Consider the following 21,651-nt stretch of genomic DNA (forward strand, 5'->3'; position numbering starts at 1 on the left):
TACCTAATTTCCAGAATGTTACCTCCAATACGACAACGCTGCCAAGCTGATTGGTGCCGCGATACGAGGCCACGCGCCGCGTTAGGGACGAACAGTCCTGTGGGACAGCCTGTTACTGACGCCCCGTTCCGATGCCTAAGCTTCTCTTACAAGTAAGTCATAGTTTTAATTTCCAGAATGTTACGAATGTTACCACCAATACAACGCAACCAAGTCATTATTGCCGCGATACAAGGCTCGCGCGCTTAGGGATGAACAGTCCCGTGGGACAGCCTGTACTGACGCCCCGTTCCGATATCTAAGCTTCCTACCTATGTCATTTCCTGAATGTTACCTTCCAATTACCAAGCTGATTGGTGCCGCATTACGGGGCCATTTGAACCCTTAATACTGCAGCTTTACCTAGACTGGAGCTTCTACTGGACCACTGGATTTTTTTGAACCTAAGATTATTTCTAGGTATAGTGCGATAAGGAACGCTTGTGGTGTAAATGAAGAAGGTATAGTCACACGGATTGAGAAAGGGATGCTTGGATGGTTTGGGCATGTTGAGAGAATCAATGAAAATAGATTGACTAGGCAGATCTATAAGACGAGCGTGAATGGGAATGTTGGAAGAGGAAGGTCTAGACGAACTTACCTCGATCAAATCGAGAACGGTCTGAAGAAGGTCGGGTCAGAAGTACTCTAAACTGACGTGCATGCATGAAAAGATTGATGAATGTAGAGGAAGCGAGAGTGTATGCCAGAATCGTAGCAAGTGGAGGATGTAGTTTCTGCCTTACCCCGTTGGGAAAGAGGCGTGATTTTATGTATGTATGTAAAATATGTTAAGATTATTTCTATTTAATTTACACCTTTGCATTGGTATTATCCAAGAATTCGTACAATACATAGTTTGGATTCCAGTATATATTTTTCCAACTTTTGTATTCCGTAACAACGCTCCACCAGGAGTTTGACAACTGTTTGCTCTCGAAGATCCGTCTCTTTGACCTCCAGAAAGGTGTGGACTACGAGCATTCTACAGACGACTGGCTCTTCGCCTCTCGACCTGTTCAATGGACAGTGCTGGCGGAAAGTCCACAGGAAGCATTTATGAGTAAGTCTTTCTAAATTGGACACTCTTGATAGAGGGGTCGTGGTCATGGCATTGGCGTGCATAGAGTCGATCCCATGGTAGGCAGTTTGTTAGTTTGCGCCGCAACAGCGCGCCAGCCTTTCGAAACGTTCTGTCCTTTTCCCAAAACATCCGTTCCCAAAACATTAGTTCCCGTCACTACCTTTTCCTAAATATCCCGTTTCCCGATATAAGTGTTCCCAAAATGTGCTTCTCCCAAAAGATACGTTTGGCTTGATTATACGTTCCCAAAAAAACCTAATCCAGCAATGACGTTCCCGTCATTACCTTTCCCTAAATAATCATTTCTCAAAATGTGCTTCTCCCAAAAGATACGTTTGTCTTGATATCCGTTTCCCAAAACACCCGCTTGTTAATATGTAGATATTGTGAAACCTCTTTACATTACGGAAAATGAGAAACAGATCTTTTGGCATACGGATGCTACGAGAATGGGGTCTTTTGGTATACGGATGCTATGGTCTTTTGGCATACGGTCGATTTAGGAAACCGTTATTCTGGAAACGGGTGTTTTGGGAAAGGGTATTTTGGGAAAAGGAACGTTCCGAAACGCACGCCAGCACTAGCGCAGTATTCCCTGCTGCCTACTCAATGCACGCCATGACTCATGTCATGAGGTATCCCATTGTCCTTGCTGCCTTCGCGATCCTTCTCCATCGGTCTCTATTGCCTTCTTAGCGAACACATTCTACTATCAGTAAGCTACTTCCAAAGCAATTTCTTTTGGAACGACACACTTCAGTTTTTTAGGATTCCGTACCTCAAAAGGCAAAAGCGGAACCACACTTTGTTATCCGTCTGCTAAGAGCTGTTTTCCCAGGAACGCGTGGCGTAGCTTTAAGACTTTTTTTATTCTACTGCGGTTTTGAAAAGACTATTTGCCAAAAAAGATGCCGCATGAACTCGTTTTTTTTTACCATTTGGGTTTGATTATGATAACTGGCCTATATGTCTCAATGAAAGGGTTGTGGTCCCCACGCAGGCCCGTTTAAGTTTCCTTAACCGTAAATTTCAAATATAATTAGCACATAAATTTCGAAAAACTTAAAAATTTGCTTCCTATACTTCGTTTTTTTTAGCATTTGAAAGAAGGTAAGCGAACTTGACGTGTTTTTTTTATTGAAAAACACTTTTGAAAAATAAGTCACAGCAAATAATAACAATACGGTATTTGACTATTTTGTATATGTTTTATAAATGAAAACTACACAATGCCTGTTATCGAATAGAAAAACAATTTTTAAGCTACCTTTACAAATAACAAAGTTATAAAGGTTTGAAATTCAAGATTAGACAGAGAAAGACATACTGGCATGTGACGTCACACGCCAGTACCGCCATACTTGCTGCATAGAGAAAAGCGTTTGAGAAAGAGACAGGTATATAGATATTTCAAAAAAACACTATAAATCCAATTTTCAACCGATTTAAATTTTCTCTTCACTAAACGCTATCTGTTTATCTATATTTTCAAAATAATAATAAGATATGGCAAAATCAGAAGTTGTCAAATACCGTAATGCTTTTGGTATCATAAGTAATAAGTAGGTAATAACTGTGTTTTTTTAAAACGTTCTTCAATTAAAATACTCGTCAAGATTGTTTACCCTTTTTTAATCCTAAAAAAACGAAGTATACTATACCTAGGTTTGAACCCTCGATTTTCTGCTTAAAATGCCATAGATCAAATACCACTAGGCTACCATGGATTTTTTTCAACATTATTATACGTTATTCCTGTTTCTAGGGACCATGCTTTGGAATTACCCCGTCCATTGGTACCAATTCCGTACCCCTCATCGCCTGATGGTCCCGATGTACCCAGTGGACCTGGGTACCTGCCAGCACCCGAAGGTAACGAGTGACAGTGTAATGTAATCAGATCTTAAGAGAGCGAGAGATAGAAAGAGATAGTGTTAGATGCAGGTGTAAGTAAAAGAGTCGGACAGAAAGACATTCGGCGATTTGCTGCGTGTGACATTATTTACGAGTATATTCATTGCATAAATGAGCGGTAGCGGATTTTTTTTATAAAACAAAATATGCGCTTATGGTACTTTTTAAAATAGGTACCTAATGTTAAAATTGTACGGTATCTGTAGGTCATTTCTTTGAAATACGCGACAGAAAGCTGATAGCGGTTGAAACGCTAGTAGAACTTCTTACCCAAATGTATAAAATGTATCGCGCAAATGCAACTTTACTGTCGTGGTCGTATGTTTAGAATGGTTATGCAGTTATAAGGATACAGCTAATTTAAACTATTATAACTTAGACGACGAATTATTATTTAGACGACCAGATGGCCTAGTGGTTAGAGAACCTGACTACGAAGCTTGAGGTCCGGGTTCGATTCCCGTGTCGGGGCAGATATTTGTATAAAAAATACGGATGTTTGTTCTCGGGTCTTGGGTGTTTAATATGTATTTAATTAAGTATGTATCTATATCTATATAATTATATTTATCCGTTGCTTAGTACCCATAACACAAGCTTTGCTATGCTTACTTTGGGACTAGGTCAATTGGTGTGAATTGTCCCGTGATATTTATTTATTATTTATTATTATAAAGAGTAAGGATTTACGCAAAGTTGCGTCGGATTCAATCAACCAGTAACCAGGAAAGCCTGTATCTGTAGCCTAAATCTGTATTTTCATTTTTCCAGTACCTTCATACATCTCCGGTCCGCCGTCTGGCCCACCTTCGGGCCCACCGTCCGGCCCACCATCTGGCCCACCATCCGGCCCACCATCCGGCCCAACCGGCCCAATCGGGCCTTACCGGCCGGCCGAGAAACCTTACCTTGAACCTACCAGCCCAGACTTCAAACCCAACTATCCTTACCCCGAGCACAGACCAAATTACCCAAGCTACAAACCCGATTATGAAAGTTATCCTGAATACAAGCCCTATGAACCCTATTTACCTTCAGCGCCAAGCGGGTCAGGGTATCCTGGTCGCCCAGGTTTTTCGGACTATAAGCCAGGATGGCCTAGGCCTGACCCGAGACCAGTGAGGCCTGTGCCAAGGCCGGTAGTAAGGCCGGAACCAAGGCCGGTAGTAAGGCCGGAACAAAGGCCGGTAGTAAGGCCGGAACCAAGGCCAGTGGTAAAGCCCTACCCTATTGACAAGGAAGATGGACCAAGTAAGTATTCTTAAGATTTAACTTTAATTGTCTTGTATTTGCCTTTAGCTTTTATTTTTTACCACCACACAAAAAGATGGTTGTTATAAATATGAACGCCGTGTTTGTGTGTCTCTGTATGTGAACCAATTTTGGTGCGGTCTTTTAAAATGGAAAGTTAATTTACAGTTTCATTCTTCATTAAAATAACCTAACCGACAAAACATTGGAAAACCCCCGATTTTGTCACTTCAAAGTTTAATATCTCAAAAACGGCTCAACGTATTTTGATGAAACATATCTAAAATCCATCGCTAGAAAACCTGACCTGACCCGCTAAAAAGCTACGGTGCCACAGACAGACAGACAGACACGTAGCGGTGAAACTTATAACACGACCCCTCTTTTTGCGTCGGGGGTTAACCAACCGTTTTTGAGATATTGAACTTTTAAAAGACAATGTCAAGGGTTTTTTTTTACTTTTATGAAGTAATACGGTAGGTATTTGACTATTTTGTATATGTTTTATAAATTAAAACTACACAATGCCTGCTATCGAATACAGAAACATTTTTAAAGCTACCTTTACAAATAACAAAGTTATAAAGGTTCGAAATTCAAGTTTGGCCAGAGAAAGACATACTGGCATGTGACGTCACACGCCAGAACGCCATACTTGCTGCATAGAGAAAAGTGTTTGAGAAAAAGACAGGTATATAGATAGTTTTAAAAAGTCACTATAAATCCAATTTTCAACCGATTTAAGTTTTCTCTTTGCTAAACACTGTATATTTTCATAAGAATATTAAGATATGGCGAATTCAGGAGTGGTCAAATACCGTATTATGACCTTTTTTTTGCAAAAATAGGTTTTATACTTTATTTAAGATAAGTGAATGTTATTTTTATTTACTGTAAGCTTCCATTGGGGCGGCGTGGAAGCGTGTCGTATCGACCAATCGCATTAACACACTAGAAGAGAGGGGGAAACTGTATGACCCTTTCGTTACGATTTTATAAAAAGTACCCTAAGTTAAGGCAAGCTTCTGTTACAACTCTCGAAATTTATCTTATGATGATGTTTTATAATACTTTGTTTCAGGTCAAAAAAAATCATGTCATTGTAGTATAGAGTAGATATTTTATAGAATGTAACTATCACTTTAGTTAGATCATCATGTAGACTAGGTATCATTATTTTACTAACTATGGTATTCATTTTTGTTTTATAGGACAATATTTTCAATTTTCATTATTTTAATAACAGTTTTGATTAAATTAAAGATAACAATAATTTATGACAGCTATTATTTGTAATAGTTGCAGTGTCATGGAGTCACTACACAGTGTCCGGTTTCCCATGCCGGACAGGAACCACATGCGCTCAGAACGTGATTGCCGGACACTGGGCCTGCGAGCCGGAAGGGGGGGAAGTTGGTGAGTTATAAGTTAGAAGTAACATTTTGAGTCACTACACACACGGTGTCCGGGTCTGTGCCGGGGAGGAACTATGTGCACTAAGAACGTACCTCGTTGAGTTTCTTGCCAGATTCTTCTCAACAGAGGTTTTTCCGAACCGGTGGTAGATTTTTTTTGACATTCATAAGTGCTTGTTGTAGCCTAAATTGAATATGGATATTTTGATTTTGACTTTGACTTTGAACGTGGTTGCCGGACACTGGGCTATCGACGTGCGCTAAGAACGTCACCGGACACTGGACCTGCGAGCCGGAAGGGAGGGAAGCCGATGAGTAATAAGTTAACAATAGCAATGTCCTGACTCACTGCACAGAGGCTGGAAACAGTGCTCGACCGACCGTCGGCCAGCGTAGCTAGTAGCTACGCTGACGGTATGCGCTGATTTGGTACGCGCGTGATTTGGTACGCGCATACGGTCGGTCCGGCTCGTTGGTCGCGCGGCGTTGGTCGACCGACGAGCTATCAGATTGTATGGATGCGTTCAGTGCTTCGCTGACGGAGCGACCGACCTGTGAACTGTACACACGCGTCGCAGTTCGCCATCAGTGTAGCACTGAATGAATTTGCGCAACCGACGGTTAACGCTGACGGTCAGGACGTACCGTCGGTCGAGCACTGTTTCTAGCCTAAATGCTACTAATACCGTCCACGACACCTTTTGTTAAGTGCATAAAGTCGTGTATACATATTTTTGTAACTTTGACCGTGTCGATATCTTTGCCCTTGACTGTAAATATACTCAACGTGTATCCTGCCGAGTTATTATGAGTATGAGTGATCCGCTGGCGTAAAATTTATATTGAACTTCAACAATTTTAAATTTAATTCTGTTGACAACCATTGCTGTGTCTTACTGCACCATAGCTCAACACATTTGTGGCCCGTATAAAAAAAGATTGAGTTATATGGCTCGTTTAGATTATCATTTGAATTCCCCTTCTGGACTATTCAGTATTCATGGATGCCTTCTGTTCCAGGGTCTTGGGACTATTGCTGTGCCCCCAGCCACCGTTGTGGTTACAGCGAGGGATTCAACAAGCCTTGGTAAAAACTCTCTTCTCTCTCTTTAATTCGCTGCATTCTTGACGGAGCGGTCGCGGTCGCCAGTCGAGAATCAGTGATGTACTTTCACGATGACTTTTTTGGGAAAATTGTGTGGTGGTCTCCCTTGCCTTCCACACCGCAGAGCTAATATCTGGAGTTCGTAGGTGGCAATAGAGCCCAGTCCACTCTCACATCAGGTCCTTTAGTCGCATGTTACAACACCCACGGAAAGAGATAGGTATACCCAAGACCGAATTTAAGGGATAGGGTATCAAGGGCTACAGCTCCAACGAATAAGGACATCCACAACAGAAAATCTTGAACAGCCTTTTCATCTTAGAGGCCTCCACTCCTTTATTGCTCGTGGACCTCTACAACTCTAAATCCAGCCCTAAATAAGATTGGTTTTTGGAGTCTTTTTGTATTTTCTATTTCACCTCCAAATTTTGTAACTTTTTTGTTTTTGTTATTTTTTGTTACTTTTTTTTTATTCGTGTCTGTACTCCTGTCCAGTGATGGTGTAACGGAATAGCACGCAGCACGGAATGCTGAGGACCTGGGTTCGATTCCCAGCGCTGGTCTCTTTTTCTGTTTTTTCTGTGCATCTATGTTTCAGTTTGTATTTTCGACCAGCCCTAAATAAACAAAAAACAAACAGTTAAAGTAAAATACAGGGCAGTGTGTCAAGTCAGCGTCAAAAAAAAACCGAATGCCACTAAAGTGGGTAGGTATACATACCCGAACCTTTTGGATGGCATTTAGTTTATATCGTAAGATCTGGTCATTCAGTAAGGTTTTTTTAATTTATTATACTGAAACAAGAACACATACTTTATGACACATGAAAAATCAGAGAAGTAAATCTGGGTCTGCGAATTGAACCCATTGATTGTCAGAACATCTGAAATGTTTATTGAACACAGAAGCGGCTACACGTACCGAATTCGAACCGGGGACCTCGAGTTTTACAGTCACTAACAATTTTTTTTTTCAGGTGTTATGTAGGACCAGAGAATGACCAATGGCGGCCGTGCAGTGAAAAATACTACCCCTACCACCAGCATAATGTGCCTCACCCGTCACAAGGGAACAGAGGTTAGTACCCATAGGTTAGACCATCATCATCCATCATCATCATCTCGACTTATATACGTCTCACTGCAGGGCACAGGCTTCCTCTCAGAACGAGAGGGCTTGGGGTGTAGTTCCCACGCGGGCCCAATGCGGATTGGGAACTTTACACACACAATTTAAATTCTTCGCAAGTTTATTAAAATTTCGAACCCACGATCCTCTGCTTGAGAGGCCATATAGGTCAAACTACAGATGTGCAAGTTGCGGAAAGTTTCCAAAAAGTTGGAAAGGTTCTCGGAAATTTCTGGAAAATTTTACAAGATATATAGGGATTTTAAATTTAAGAAACGAAAAGTTTCAATCCGCAAAATTGTAAGTTTCCGAAATTTTCTTATACTTATGAAAAATTCCGCAATTTTGGAAAGTTTCCTTTGGCACATCAGTAGGTCAAATCACTGGCCGGTATCCGTTCATTTCGTAACTAACGTTTGGAAACTAATTCATTTCGCAATTTTTCATTTCGCAAACTAAAACTGTAAATATTTCAGTATTTATTTCAGGGCCATCGTGTAGAACCCCTTAGGTTAGGTTAGTTTTATAAGAATCCTGAAACATTTACAGTTTCAGAAATATTAAACAGTTGCGAAATGAATCAGGTTGCAAAACGTTAGTTGCGAAATATTAGTGAATCCACTAGGCCACCGCGGCACTATACTACGAAGTGCAAAATTCGAACTTTGTATCTTGCCGTCCCGCCGACGCTTATATTATTTAATACGAGAGTAAAAGGGACGGTGCGATACGAACTTCGATTTCTGAATTTCGTAGTAGCCTCCCTGTCCCTGTGTACAGGAACGTTGGGCTTATATATTTAAAAGCTGATGTATTTCATGAATTTTCAGAGCCACCATCTCGGTATCCATCTGGCCCATGGAACAACAGGCCATCTTATTCATCGGATAGAGACAAACCTATACTGGGTCCGTACATATCTGAGGCAGACAGAAAATACTGGGATGATCTGTACAAAAATGGACCTACAGCGTACTACGATAGATATGGAAATCCTTTGCCAGGTGTGTTTTATTTATAAACGGGGTTAATTACATAACTGAACGTTCATACTTCTTTGAAAAATATGTACTCCACCGAGTACGTTCGGAATTTATTCTTGCAATTGATTTGGACTTTGTGAAGTACACGAAGACTTACGAGGATAATATTATTAGGATGATTTTTATTTACTTTATTTTAAGGTTACACTCGCGTTCCTCCGATCAGCCGACCCCATATAAAGTATCATCACAACTACCCAAGGCCCAGCAGTGGGCAATGGGCTCCACTGGCCTTAGAGGAGCCGCAGGAGCTAGACCCACCAGTCCCTGGCGGTTTGGGAGTGCCAAGGTATAGTACTCTACAATAAAAAAACGCTAACGTCAAACTGAAAAATGAATTGGAATTAAGTATTTATAGTAACCCCAAGAATATACTATTTCTAACAAAAAACTAATTTCAAATCGACCACTCAAGATCAAACTTTTTGCGACCATCTTTTTTGATTTTGGTAAAATAATTCTTAAGTTGCTCCAGCATAATCAATAATCCCCTAAATTGTTACAATGTTTATGTGCTAAAACGGGACTTTATCTCGCAAAAAATGCATAACTTACCTTTACCTCTACATTAAACGTTGCTATTAACCATGAACTACAAATTACTTTAGAACTGTTAAAGTTCAGATAAAAACCATACTTACACATAAAAACATGTATAAAACATTACATATTGAATATTTTTGTATATTTCAGATATTGGCCTGTAGCGTATCTTCACAAGGGCCCACCACCTAACATAACATACTTTAAATACAACGAAACAACACCTACTGAGGACCACAATTTAGGACCTCTAAGACCCAAAATACCAGAAAGACCGGAAAGACCAGGACCAGTTAGAGCACCAGAAAGACCAGATATAGACAGAATAGATAGACCTGAACTCCCCAGACCAAAACCAGGTGAATTTATCAAAGTGAACACTGAAAAACCTAATGATGACACTAAAACACGTAGAGACGAAGCAAGGAACATTGCTAACATAACCGACGATATTCCACAAGAGTTAGATAAAGTTACAACGACTACGTCCAAAACAGTAGTTGCTACAGATGAACCGAAAAAAGTTGCTGAAAAAGAGGTAAAAATGAATGTTTCTGATGTGGAAATTATAAAACCAATTGTCGCAGCAAAAGATAATGACAAAATAGAGGGTATTGATGATAAATTAGAAGATTTAACGGGTTCTATCGAAGTTTTGGACATAGAAGATGCTAAAACGGGTGACAAAGAACCTGATGTTAAAACTTTAGAAGCTGAAGAGAGACAAATAGAAGCTTTAGGTCGACTCCTTGCTTCAAGACGTGGTGGCCAACTAATTCTAGAAAAAAGATCACAGAAAGACCTAGAATCAAAAAACATAGCAATTGATAAGGATTTGATAGATTTCAATTTTGGTAACAGATTTCCCACTACAGAAAGAAGAGGTATAATACGTAAAATAACTAAAGATGAAATAGAAAGAGAACGGTTAAACAATGACAAGAGTTTAGAAGTAAGTGAAACTACGTTCGTCCGACCACCAAGAGTTTTAAGTACTACTGAAAATATAAGAAAAGCTATTATTAATGGCAAAGTATTCTACGACGCGACTATTAGAGAGCAAAGAGACATATATAATAATGCAACAAGAAAACCAAGAAATTTTAGAAATTTAGAGGATACTAAAGCTCCATCGGTCACAGGCAATAATTATGATATTTTTAATAATACCACGAGAAAATCAAAAAGTTTCAGACATTTAGAAGACACCAGAACTCCAGCAACATTAACCAATAATCATGACATATTCAACAATTCCACAAGAAAATCAAGAAATTTCAGACATTTGGAAGATTCTAGAGCCCCTTCGGTGATAAATAATAGTAATTATGGCAAGAAAAAAGTTATAAAAGCAAGAAATGTCAATCCGGTAAGAAGAGTGAGAAGGGTGTACAGGAAAAAGTATAATCCAGAAGAAGTGAGGAAGAGATTGTTGGAAAGAGAAAGGAGTTTGAGAGAAGCTAAAGATGCTGCGAAAAATTGAAATGTGATGATTTAAACATAATTTAAATTAAGAGTCCGCAGCAAGCTTGATTCTCCATACAAATCGTAGTTACGTCCTTATTTTAAAATAACAAGTAGCATCATCATGATTTTTGTAAATACAATGAGATAAGGCATATCTAGGCCTGAAATTAGTTTATGACTCTTGAAATGGTATTACAAAGAAAATAGAACGAGTACAAGTTTTGCATTTTAAGAGCCAAAAACCCTGTGCAGTTCGGTTAAATACTACGGCCAAAATATAGTTCAGATTGAAGTCAAAACCTATTTCCGGCATCGACTAAACTATGTAGTTTCATAAGAAAAAGCATTTTTCCGAAATGATTTTGTGGTTTTCAAATGAGAACGAAACTACGAAAATCAGTAAAAAACTATACATTTTTTATGCGAATCTGCAGCGAATCACTCTAGCGCGGGGAACGGTACGGGGAGGGCGGTACGCGCCGCCCTTTGTCCTTGGTTTACGCTGGCCCTGCGTGTGCGTGCGTCGCTCGTTAGTAGTGACTCGTCAGCTGTGCGCGAGAGTTACGTAATATTATTTTGGTGAATTCTCTTCGTATCATAAACGCGATCTAACTACTTACGACTTGGACTGATAACGGATTTGATATTTCTTGGTGATACTGGTGGTGTGTGTGCACATACTGTTCGACGACCTTGGCTTTCTTATATGGACTTTGCATTTTTATGTTACAAAAATGGATAAACAGGGTAAGTACCTACCTAGATGCATTTTAGTCAATATTACCAAGTACTTATAAAAAATGGGTCCATATATCGGCTCGCATACTGACAAACGATGATTTGGACAAAAAATAATTATGGTTTTACTAGAAAAGAGAAAAGAGTACCTATGCGAACTATGGCGCTCCCATAAAAAATAATTATTAATGTTCTTGTTTCCAGAAGTGAAAAGATCATCGAAGACAAGATTATGGTTATCGGCTCGTAGGAAAAAAAAAGGACCGGCTCGTCATAAAAAAGAAAACATTAATCCTAATAGGTAAGTTATAACTAGGACAGTAGCGTAAGATTTTTCTTCCTTGTCCTCTATTACAAGCTTTTATTTAGTTTCACCTGTCCCGATATTTGTCTGTAATCAAATCTTGCATTCGACCAACTTCTAGCAGTCGGATTGACTTGAAATTTTGCATAATTATGTAAATTGCGTGACAATACAATAATCTGGTAGCTGACATCCTGGTAGTCCGGCCAGAATCGTCTCCGAAGGACGGAACTCTTCAACTGTTACAATGTTATCGACTTGTTTTTGGTATAGGTACAAAATAAATGTAGTTTGGGTAACAATGCTAGTAAAGTCGACAAAAAGTACAGTCAGCAAAAAAGCTTGTATTAAAAATGAATTTTCGTACTCGTACCTTTATTTATTATTTTTGTACGACGTAGGTACACCACACAAACTTGTTATTTCACTTATACAGGTCATAGCACTGTAATAGCACATTGTGTATTAGGGCGGTAAGTAAGGTATTACGAACGAAGTATTACCTCTGGTAGTCTCTGTTATTACTTTGACTAATGGCGACTGACGTCATTTCACCATGTATGTATTTTTCACATGTGCAGTACGCTTGGCACCGGAGAGCATGCCAGTGAGCAGTCTGATAGTGATAACAATACCGATCCTCCACCTCAACCTCTAAATTTAAGCAGGTTAGTGTTTTTATTATTATTTTTACTAGTTTACAATCTTTTATTTAACTTGCAATGTATGTACCTATGTACTCGTATGTATGTATGTGAGGCTCAAATCCTGCGAGTTGAATTTGACTCAGTTTCAGTGGTCGAATTGACTTGAAATTTGGTATACTTATGTGAATTGCGTGACAATACAATAATCTGGTAGCTGACATCCTGGTAGTCCGGCCAGGATCGTCTCCGCAGGACGGAATTCTTCAACGGTTAATGGCATCGACTTGAAATTTCGTATGATGTAGTTTAATAGGTAACAATGCTAGTAAAGTCGACAAAAAGTACAGTCAGCAAAAAAAAAAGCTTGAACAGATTTTTTTTTTACCAAAAACTTATTTCACAGCTACTTACGTTTTTCACTTGTAGTTTTATTTTCGCTCTTGACTGCAACTGCACTGAGACTAGTACCTACTCGTACCTATATTGACACGGCTATTAAAGATGATTTCAGTTTATTATCTTGATCGATGTACACCGCACTTCTGTTATTTCACTTATACAGGTCATAGCACTATAATATCCCATTGTTCATTAAGGGCGATAAGTAAGGTATTACGAACGAAGTATTACCTCTGGTAGTCTCTGTTATTACTTTGACTAATGGCGACTGACGTCATTTCACTATGTATGTATTTTTTACATGTGCAGTACGCTTGGCACCGGAGAGCATGCCAGTGAGCAGTCTGATAGTGATAACAATACCGATCCTCCGCCTCAATTTCAAAATTTTAGCAGGTTGGTGTTTTTATTATTATTTTTACAAGCTTTTACCTTGCAATAGTTGCAATGTATGTACCTATGAATGTATGTGCAGGTAAAATCTTGCGAGTTGAATTTGACCCACTTCTTCCACATTTGGTACGGAAAAGTAGTTTGGATGAAAATGCAAGTACAGTCAGCAAAAAGCTTGTATTAAAAATGTAGTCGCGCGCACAATATGGCACCGAAAATCGAAACGTATTTTTTGCATAGCGTCACCGGCGTTAGAAGTTTTCTGTAGTAGTGTACGCCTCATAATGCAGTATCAAATATTTTTATTTCACCGTATACTCTGATTTAACCTTGCATGGTATAAATATAACGTAACTTTTTTTTTCCTTTCAGAAATTTGAGTCCGAGTACTCCGTCCTCGACACCATCATTACAAATTGAACTTGATCATGATAGCAATGAGGAAGTCGTACGTAAAATGACAGGTCGACGAATTTTCAATGTTCAATATTTATTTGAACAAATGAAGGCTGTGGATCATAGTCCATTTAATTGCAGCTTTAAAGATATGGATTTTGTGAAGGAGTCGAGAATCGGATTCCAGTCAACTTTTCTTTTCAAATGCAAAATGTGTGGCAAAAAAGAAGCATTTAATAATGAAAAACTAGAGTCTAAAATTAATAAAAATGTTGTTCAAGCAGTCGTATGTTCGGGTAGTGGCTTTTCCCAATTAGATGAGCTTTGCGCTCATTTAGATATGCCATGTATAGCGGAGAAAACATTTGGAAAGAGAATTTGTTGCTTGGGGATGTTTTAAAAGATATCTCTTTGAAGAGCATGTTTGAGGCAGGACTCGAAGAAAAACAAATGGCAATTGAAAAAGGAAACGTAGACGCTGATGGCGTTCCCTACATCACAGTAGTAGCGGACGCATCGTGGGGAAAAAGATCATATCGTACCAGCAATTATAATTCATTATCCGGGGTAGCGTGCATTATTGGGTATGAAACTAAAAAGGTTCTCTTTTTAGGAATACGGAATTCTTATTGCTCTGTATGCGCTGTTGCAAGTAATAAAAAGATTGAGGTCAAGAAACATAAATGTTTTAAAAACTGGTCTGGTAGCTCCACAGCAATGGAAGCCGACGGTGTAGTAGAAGGTTTTAAATGCAGCATAAATATGCATGGCTTGAAATACACCAAACTTATTGGTGATGGCGATAGCAGTGTCATGAGTGCTTTAAACGAAGCATTGCCATATGGCCACTCCACTGCTATACACAAAATAGAATGCAGTAATCATTTATTACGAAATTATTGCACTAAATTGAGAAATTTGACAAAAAAAACTGAAAATAAACAAGGACCTGTCCCTATTATCATGAGGAAATGCCTAAATGATAACATATTGCGACTACGAAAGGCAATTAAAGGAGCAATAGACTTTTCTTCGAAAATGGAAGGGAAAACTTTTACTGAGAAAGTAAATGAATTAAAAAAAGACCTACGAAACGGGCCTTGCCACGTTTTTGGTGAGCATGCCAACTGCAAAACATATTTTTGTAATGGCCCGAAACCAGGCGAAGAAAACTTCATAGGCCAAATGAAAGATTGTGGCTTGTGGTATGACATATACACCGCTATAAGTCCTATTTTAAACAATGCCGAAAGTCTCCTTATGGGGCAAACAAACAATATTGTTGAGCAGTTTAATGCACTAATCGCAAAATTTATAGGAGGCAAACGAATAAATTACTCCCTTCGTGGATCTTATGAGTCCCGTTGCTACGCAGCTGCTACAAAAAGAAACACCGGGAGTCTTGTAGCAACCATGAGTAAAGTATTAACAAAAAATGAAGAACTGGGGACTTACACGCAGAAGTATGAGAAGAGGCAGGCAGAAAAGGCGAAAAGAAAATCAAGCCAAGACAAAAAATCAAAACGAAGAAAACGTATCGCAGGACCCGATGAACATTACGGTGATATCGAAAAAGAACCAGATATGGAAGTTGAGCACTACGAAAAAAGAAAACAAGCACTCTTAGCAGACTTTTCAAAAAGTAAAATAGAACTTGAAAATATCCAAAAAGATACCGTTGGGCAGGCAACGAACCCTGAATGGATCAAACAACGAAAAATACGCCTTACTGCGTCAGTGTTTGGTCAAATATGTAAGAGAAGAGCTGCCACGTCGTGTAAAAATATTATAAAAACACTCTTATATAGCAATTTTAAAGGTAGCGATGCTACTAGATACGGCAATGAGAATGAGCCCATCGCTTTAAAAGAGACTGAAGCTGCACTAGGAGTGCAAGTATCACCTTGTGGGTTATACATCCTCGAGGAACACCAGTATTTAGGCGCGAGTCCCGACGGAGTCATAGACGAAGAAACAATTGTGGAGATCAAATGCCCAGCTTCGGCGGCAAATATGACGCCAACAGAAGCTATTTTAAAGAAAAAAATTACTTTCTGTGTGTTGGACGAAAGTGATCCTCAGAAAATAAAACTGAAGCAAAATCACAACTACTTTTATCAAGTACAAGGTCAGTTAAATATTACAAAAAAAAGATACTGTATCTTCGTGGTGTGGACTCCAAAAGGCATATTATTCGAAAAAATCGAAAAGGATACAGGATTCTGGGAGAGCATATTAAATAAATTGAGAAAATTTTACATGGAATGCATACTACCTGAAATTATAGATCCGCGTCTACCTAGAAAGTTACCGATACGAGAGAGTTCTTAAAAATAAGCGAATTTTCATACTTGTATGTATTAAAAAATAAAACACATATTGTATGACTTTTTTTATTTATTCAATACACCCAATCTTCAATGTGTCCAATCAAGTTGATGTTGTAGTCTATAGATATTATACTTTTCACTTCTCATGCTCGTAAAGTTCGTTTTTATGCTGAGATTAAGCGACATAAAATGACTTTTTATGCTCTAGTGCATAAATAAAATCTTTGTCTAAGACCAAGCTAATCAGGTGTCAACCAGCCACAAACAGAAAGTTTTTAACTTTTTTATTTATTTATATAAAACTAAAAATTAACCAAATCAATCAAAATAAATCAATAAAATAAAAAATAGAATTATGTATATAGTAATTCATGAAAAATAAAAGAAACATAGTAAGTGAACCATTGTTTCCACTGTTGCTATTTCCTCGAATTAATCGAAGTAAAAAGCAGTGTAAAACTCGAGCATTAAACCATTTTTCCCTCGACGTGTCTATCCACCCTCGCCGTACCGGAACGAACGTCTTAAAATCGTAAACGTCGTAAATGGCTCGTTTTATGCTCTTGTTGTACAATCGACTATTTCACTTCTCATGCTCGTAAAGTGCGTGTTCATGCTGCATCTAGGCAACATACAATAACTTTTTATGCTCTAGTGCATAAAGTAGAATCTTCGTCTAAGGTCAAGGCAATCAAGGTGTGAAACCACCAAAAGAGTTTCTACTTTTTTATTTTACTTACATACTGCAATAATTTCACCATTGATGAAGATAAATTAACTACAATATTGTTAACTGCTGAATTTTACTCTAGCTCCGCCTTCCGCTAGCGCGCTCTTGCTTTTTCTTTCTAGCGCCCTGTTTACTCGAGGTGAAACCTCTCAGTCTAAAGCGTTAGCGGGTGATCTCAACGCGGAGGTTGCTCGCTACTTGCTGCTTATGTTCAATTATGTGACAAATATCTGTGACGCCGGCTTATTTGTTTGTCCAAATAAACAGAGATTTATTAAAATTTATCAATGAACTGGTTGCTCTAATAAGTGAAGTTTGTCGAATACAGAAAACAAGAAAAGAGTGAGAAGTCTTATGCCTCCTCCACTGGAAGCGGAGCGAACTCCGCACGTACTCAATTTGACTTACATTGATCAACTTTATAAAGTTCGAGGGAAATACTTCCATGCAGCCCAAAGTTGTAAGTTAAACTGAGTCTGGCCCTATACTACGAACTGCAAAATTTGAGTTCGTATCTTTCCGTCCGGCTGACCGCTTTATATATATAAGAGAGTGAGACGGTACGGATACGAACTTCCATTTTCGAATTTCGCAGTAACTCGCCCCTGCTTCGGTAGAAGTGGTTTAGGGAAGTGTCAAAATATGGTTTCTAATAACGAGTAGTTCTACTCATTAGAACATTTCCTAATTCACCTAGACAATTCTATGGTTCTCTGAGATATAAAATTATCTAAGTTCTGTAAGCATCTCCTACACACAAACAATAACTTACATCAATTAACTAACCCTGTCTTTTAAAAGTAAATAAAAAAGGCTTATAAAAAGCCCATCATACCTACTCAAGTAAGCTACTTGAAAATGGCACACTATTTGTGCATTATCTATCTATCATTAGTCTATTAAAGATACATATTTGTCAGGTCTGCATATTTAAGAACAGTAAAGAGTCGATGTAACAGTATTGAATCCATTTCAAATGTTGACTTGTATTTACACATTGGCTAACACTCTCAGCCAACCGTTCCTGTGCCTTATGTTCCATTTTAATGAAGTTCACAAATATCAATTTAAAACACACATTACTAATAATAAGAGGAATAGAATTGGTTATCACTGTAGGTATTTCCTTCCAGAACCGTCTTTGCTCTGTCGTCATGCTACATTTTCTGTTTTCATAGATTTGACTAAAATATTCAAAGTAACCAATTTTTACCCGCCGACGGCAAAGCCAAAAGGAAAGGTAATTTTTTGGCGTTATGAGTTGTTGCGCGTACTAATACTGCTGCGCGCGCAGGTTCTGCACGACTAGCAGGAGGACCTCGTGCACGCATGTCAGGCACATGCTGCGGGAGGCGAGGGCGGCTGGTAGCTGGCGCTGCCAAGAACTGCACCAGCGGTATCGGCAATTTTTGTAACAATAATATTTTCTTTACACATATACAATTTTACTCGCAAATGTGATGAAACATTGTAAGTCGCACGGGCGGTACTATAATTATGAACATCGACCTAGTCCTCAGTCTTTGACTTGAGCTTCTAATACTCTCGTTCGTAATTTCTTATTAACCGCCCTTAAGACATAATGTACTATTACGCCACACCTGGCCATAATGTGAGTTTTACCGCCGCTATGCGTATGGTAAAACCCACTTTCTGGCAAGGTGAAGACGTAAAATTGTGTACTCACCATGGGCAGTAAAAAAGTTTTTACAGCGTAATGTGTAGTGTAATGTACATTTACGTTTTTGGAACGCCAAATAATATCCTAGCCGTAGCTGCCCTCCCGCGCTGTATATATTATAATCTTGGTCTGGAGATGTTCTACTGTTATATTCTACTTAGATACTGCAATAATTTCACCATTGTATGAAGATATTTTACTGCAATATTGTTACTGTGACATGTCTCTAGCTCCGCCTTCCCGCTAGCGCGCTCTTGCTTTCTTTCTAGCGCCCTGTCTTACTCTAGGTGAAACAACAACATTTTAAAGCGTTAGCGCGTGATCTCAACGCGGAGTTGAGCGCTACTTGCTGCGGACTCTTAAAGAATTTAGTTAGGTAACTATCCTACTAATGGCTGACAATCAAATGAAAAATGTATGCATATCAAAATTATATATTCTTTAACAGGTCATCGTAGAAGGAAATTAACAAGTATTACTTAAAACTAAATCTAGCACAAACTAAAGTCAATTATAAAATCACAGTAAAATGTTAATAATAATTGTAGTACAATACATTTCTTAAATAGCGGCAAGTGAGGAAAAAACTGTCACAAAATTAGCCAGAAAGAAAAACCGATGTTACACCAGTTTTCCTATCACTTGCGCTTTTAGCCCGCTTTACTCTACGATTCATTTTCTGCTCAGACTTGAGTAGGAATTCCCACAAAGTCCCAGATACGCGCTTGCTCTAAAATCTTGAGTGACTTCCTGGTCCCCTGTCTAATGCCCGCAGTTTATACTTGGTCTGAGACGGATTAATTCAGATCACCCTATCAGATTAGAAAAGTAAGCATTGGACGTATGATAATAAAAATGCACTCTTGTGATAGGGATAGACAACCTATTAACCCTTAAATATATTTATTTTTTTAAAAGACATCTGATTACCTAATGGCGTAATAAATGCGAGAAAAGTTCTTTTAATCAGACTATGGGTTTTTTATGGGAATTTGAAATTTTTGCACTTATTGATTATGGATAAACGTTGGCCTAGTTACAACATGTGTTTAAGGGTTAATAGCATAATATCGTCCTCCAAATCTCTGGTCTATTAATACACGAGTATTGGGCCAGCAGAATACAATAGCGTAATATAGTTAATATTGCAATCGTTATTCAGTAATGATATAATAAGTAATCAAAGCAATACTTACGCTGAGTATTAGGAACACAATCATTATTTGAGCGAACTACATCCATGATAACAGTAATTAGCTAAAACGTTTTACATTAATTGGACACACAAGCTTCGTTAATTTAACTTATCTAAATTAATATATTAAGTACAAATACTTAGCAAATTTAGAACTGAAGCCATAGAAAACTAAAATAAGTCACAATAATCGCTGTGAGTAAACAAACAAAATTGAAAAACATTATTTTTTCTAAAACTGAGGTATAAGTAGTACTGATTATATTATTAAAATATTGACACACTAACAAGGCCTAAATTACTAGCAAAAATAAATAAACAATAAAACTACGCCATCATACTTGAATCTACCGACGTTACGAGTAAATACAATACTGAGCAGTATCGTAAAATTGTATTTGCTTTACTTATTAAAAATTAAAAAAAGTTATTTATATCCCTATTTTAATATGAATCGTTATCTACCTAACTGTAAGTACTGTTGTTGGCTAATTCGATGTTATTATTCGAATCTCACTTTCTCGTGAACATTTCTGCGCAGAGAGCTGCCGCGCACTGTCGTCAGTGTCCGTTTCGCCTTCGCTGCCGCTTTCGGAGTCTGAATCGAATTCAGAAGTGACCGGCGGCGACTGCCTGCTACCAGCAACCCGCTTCAACCCCACTTCCGTCGTCAAAATTTCTTTAATAACGTCATCTGGCGTGAGCGCTTGCATCTGCATTCGAATTTGGTCTTCTTCCTTGCGATTTTTCTCGCGTAATTGTCGCGCTCTCTTTCTAATATCGGCGAGGAAGCCCGTCGTCGCCTCGACGCTGTCCTGCGACACGTCGTGCTGCAAGTCGGGCTGCATCAGATCAGTCGTCGACCCTTTCGTGTCCGACACCGAGTCTAAAGACTCCAAGGACGCGCCGATGGGCTTGATTGAAACGCCGCCATACCCTCAACTGCGACCACTTCGTAGCCGCCGTCTCATGTTGGTTCTGAGTATGACGCCGTTCGCGGTCGTTCCTAGAAAGCGCGGGTTCGCTCAGTTTGAGCGTGAACACTTCAGGCAAGTAGGACTCCGAAGCGGTGGACGCGAGCGAGTGCGTGTCGCAAGTGCACGGTGAGGGCTCTGTAAGCTTCGTCGTTGATATGAACGATGGTGACTAAATCCTCGCCTACCGCATAAAGGAACGGGTTGACGTATTCGAATTCGGTGACGGCGGAGCTCTTTGGGTCGTCGTTTCGCGTACGTTTGCCATTCCCGTCGACAAAGACGCCACATTCCGCGTAGCATAGGAGGATCTCGAGTGGGTCGGGTTTGACGAGCAGATGGCTTTAGGGGGTGATTTTTTCTTGGCGGCGGCAGCTACGGTGAGGTCGTCGGCGGCGAAAGGTCTCTAGAGCGGCCGGAGGGTAAGTTGACGCGCAGCGGGCGGTCGCCGGCGATTGTAGAGAGCGGCCGGTGTGAGCAGTAGGGAGGCCGGCGCGCGGTCAAGCGTGAGCGCGCGCGCCACGCGGTACTCGCCGCTGGCGGGCTCCAGCCGCAGCAGCGACACGCGCCGACCGCACGCCGCCGCGCAAGTGCCTTCGTTATCGCCGGTCATTGCCTGTCAACAAAAATTTATAATGTCAAAAAATACAAATTACAAATACTGCAAATACTGGTGTACCGCAGGGTCGACTTTAATCCGAGACCAACAAATGACTAGATATGTCTCTACACTTACTCAACTATTATTTTTCAGTCACTAAATGACTCTAATTCACTTGCCCAGAACGCTCAATAAGAAACGGGACGTTGAGCGCACAGTACACGCACGTTACGCGTTGGCGTGGTTTATTGTATACGATACGGCCTAAAAATAG

At 39.3% G+C, this 21,651-nt stretch overlaps 1 protein-coding gene across 1 annotated transcript in view; it reads left to right on the top strand.

Moving 5' to 3' along the window:
• Positions 1 to 11,012, top strand: part of LOC141431774 (uncharacterized) — a 19,455-nt gene extending 8,443 nt beyond the window's left edge. The window contains exons 10-17 of the mRNA XM_074092954.1: positions 2,889 to 2,995; positions 3,809 to 4,288; positions 5,588 to 5,704; positions 6,724 to 6,790; positions 7,785 to 7,885; positions 8,767 to 8,940; positions 9,121 to 9,268; positions 9,673 to 11,012. Coding sequence (XP_073949055.1) covers positions 2,889 to 2,995; positions 3,809 to 4,288; positions 5,588 to 5,704; positions 6,724 to 6,790; positions 7,785 to 7,885; positions 8,767 to 8,940; positions 9,121 to 9,268; positions 9,673 to 11,005 — 2,527 coding nt within the window. The 3' untranslated portion in view covers positions 11,006 to 11,012. The remainder of the gene's footprint in view (positions 1 to 2,888; positions 2,996 to 3,808; positions 4,289 to 5,587; positions 5,705 to 6,723; positions 6,791 to 7,784; positions 7,886 to 8,766; positions 8,941 to 9,120; positions 9,269 to 9,672) is intronic.
• The last annotated feature ends 10,639 nt before the right edge of the window (positions 11,013 to 21,651 follow it).

This window comes from Choristoneura fumiferana, chromosome 10 (assembly GCF_025370935.1).
Source record: "Choristoneura fumiferana chromosome 10, NRCan_CFum_1, whole genome shotgun sequence".
Lineage (NCBI taxonomy): Eukaryota > Metazoa > Arthropoda > Insecta > Lepidoptera > Tortricidae > Choristoneura > Choristoneura fumiferana.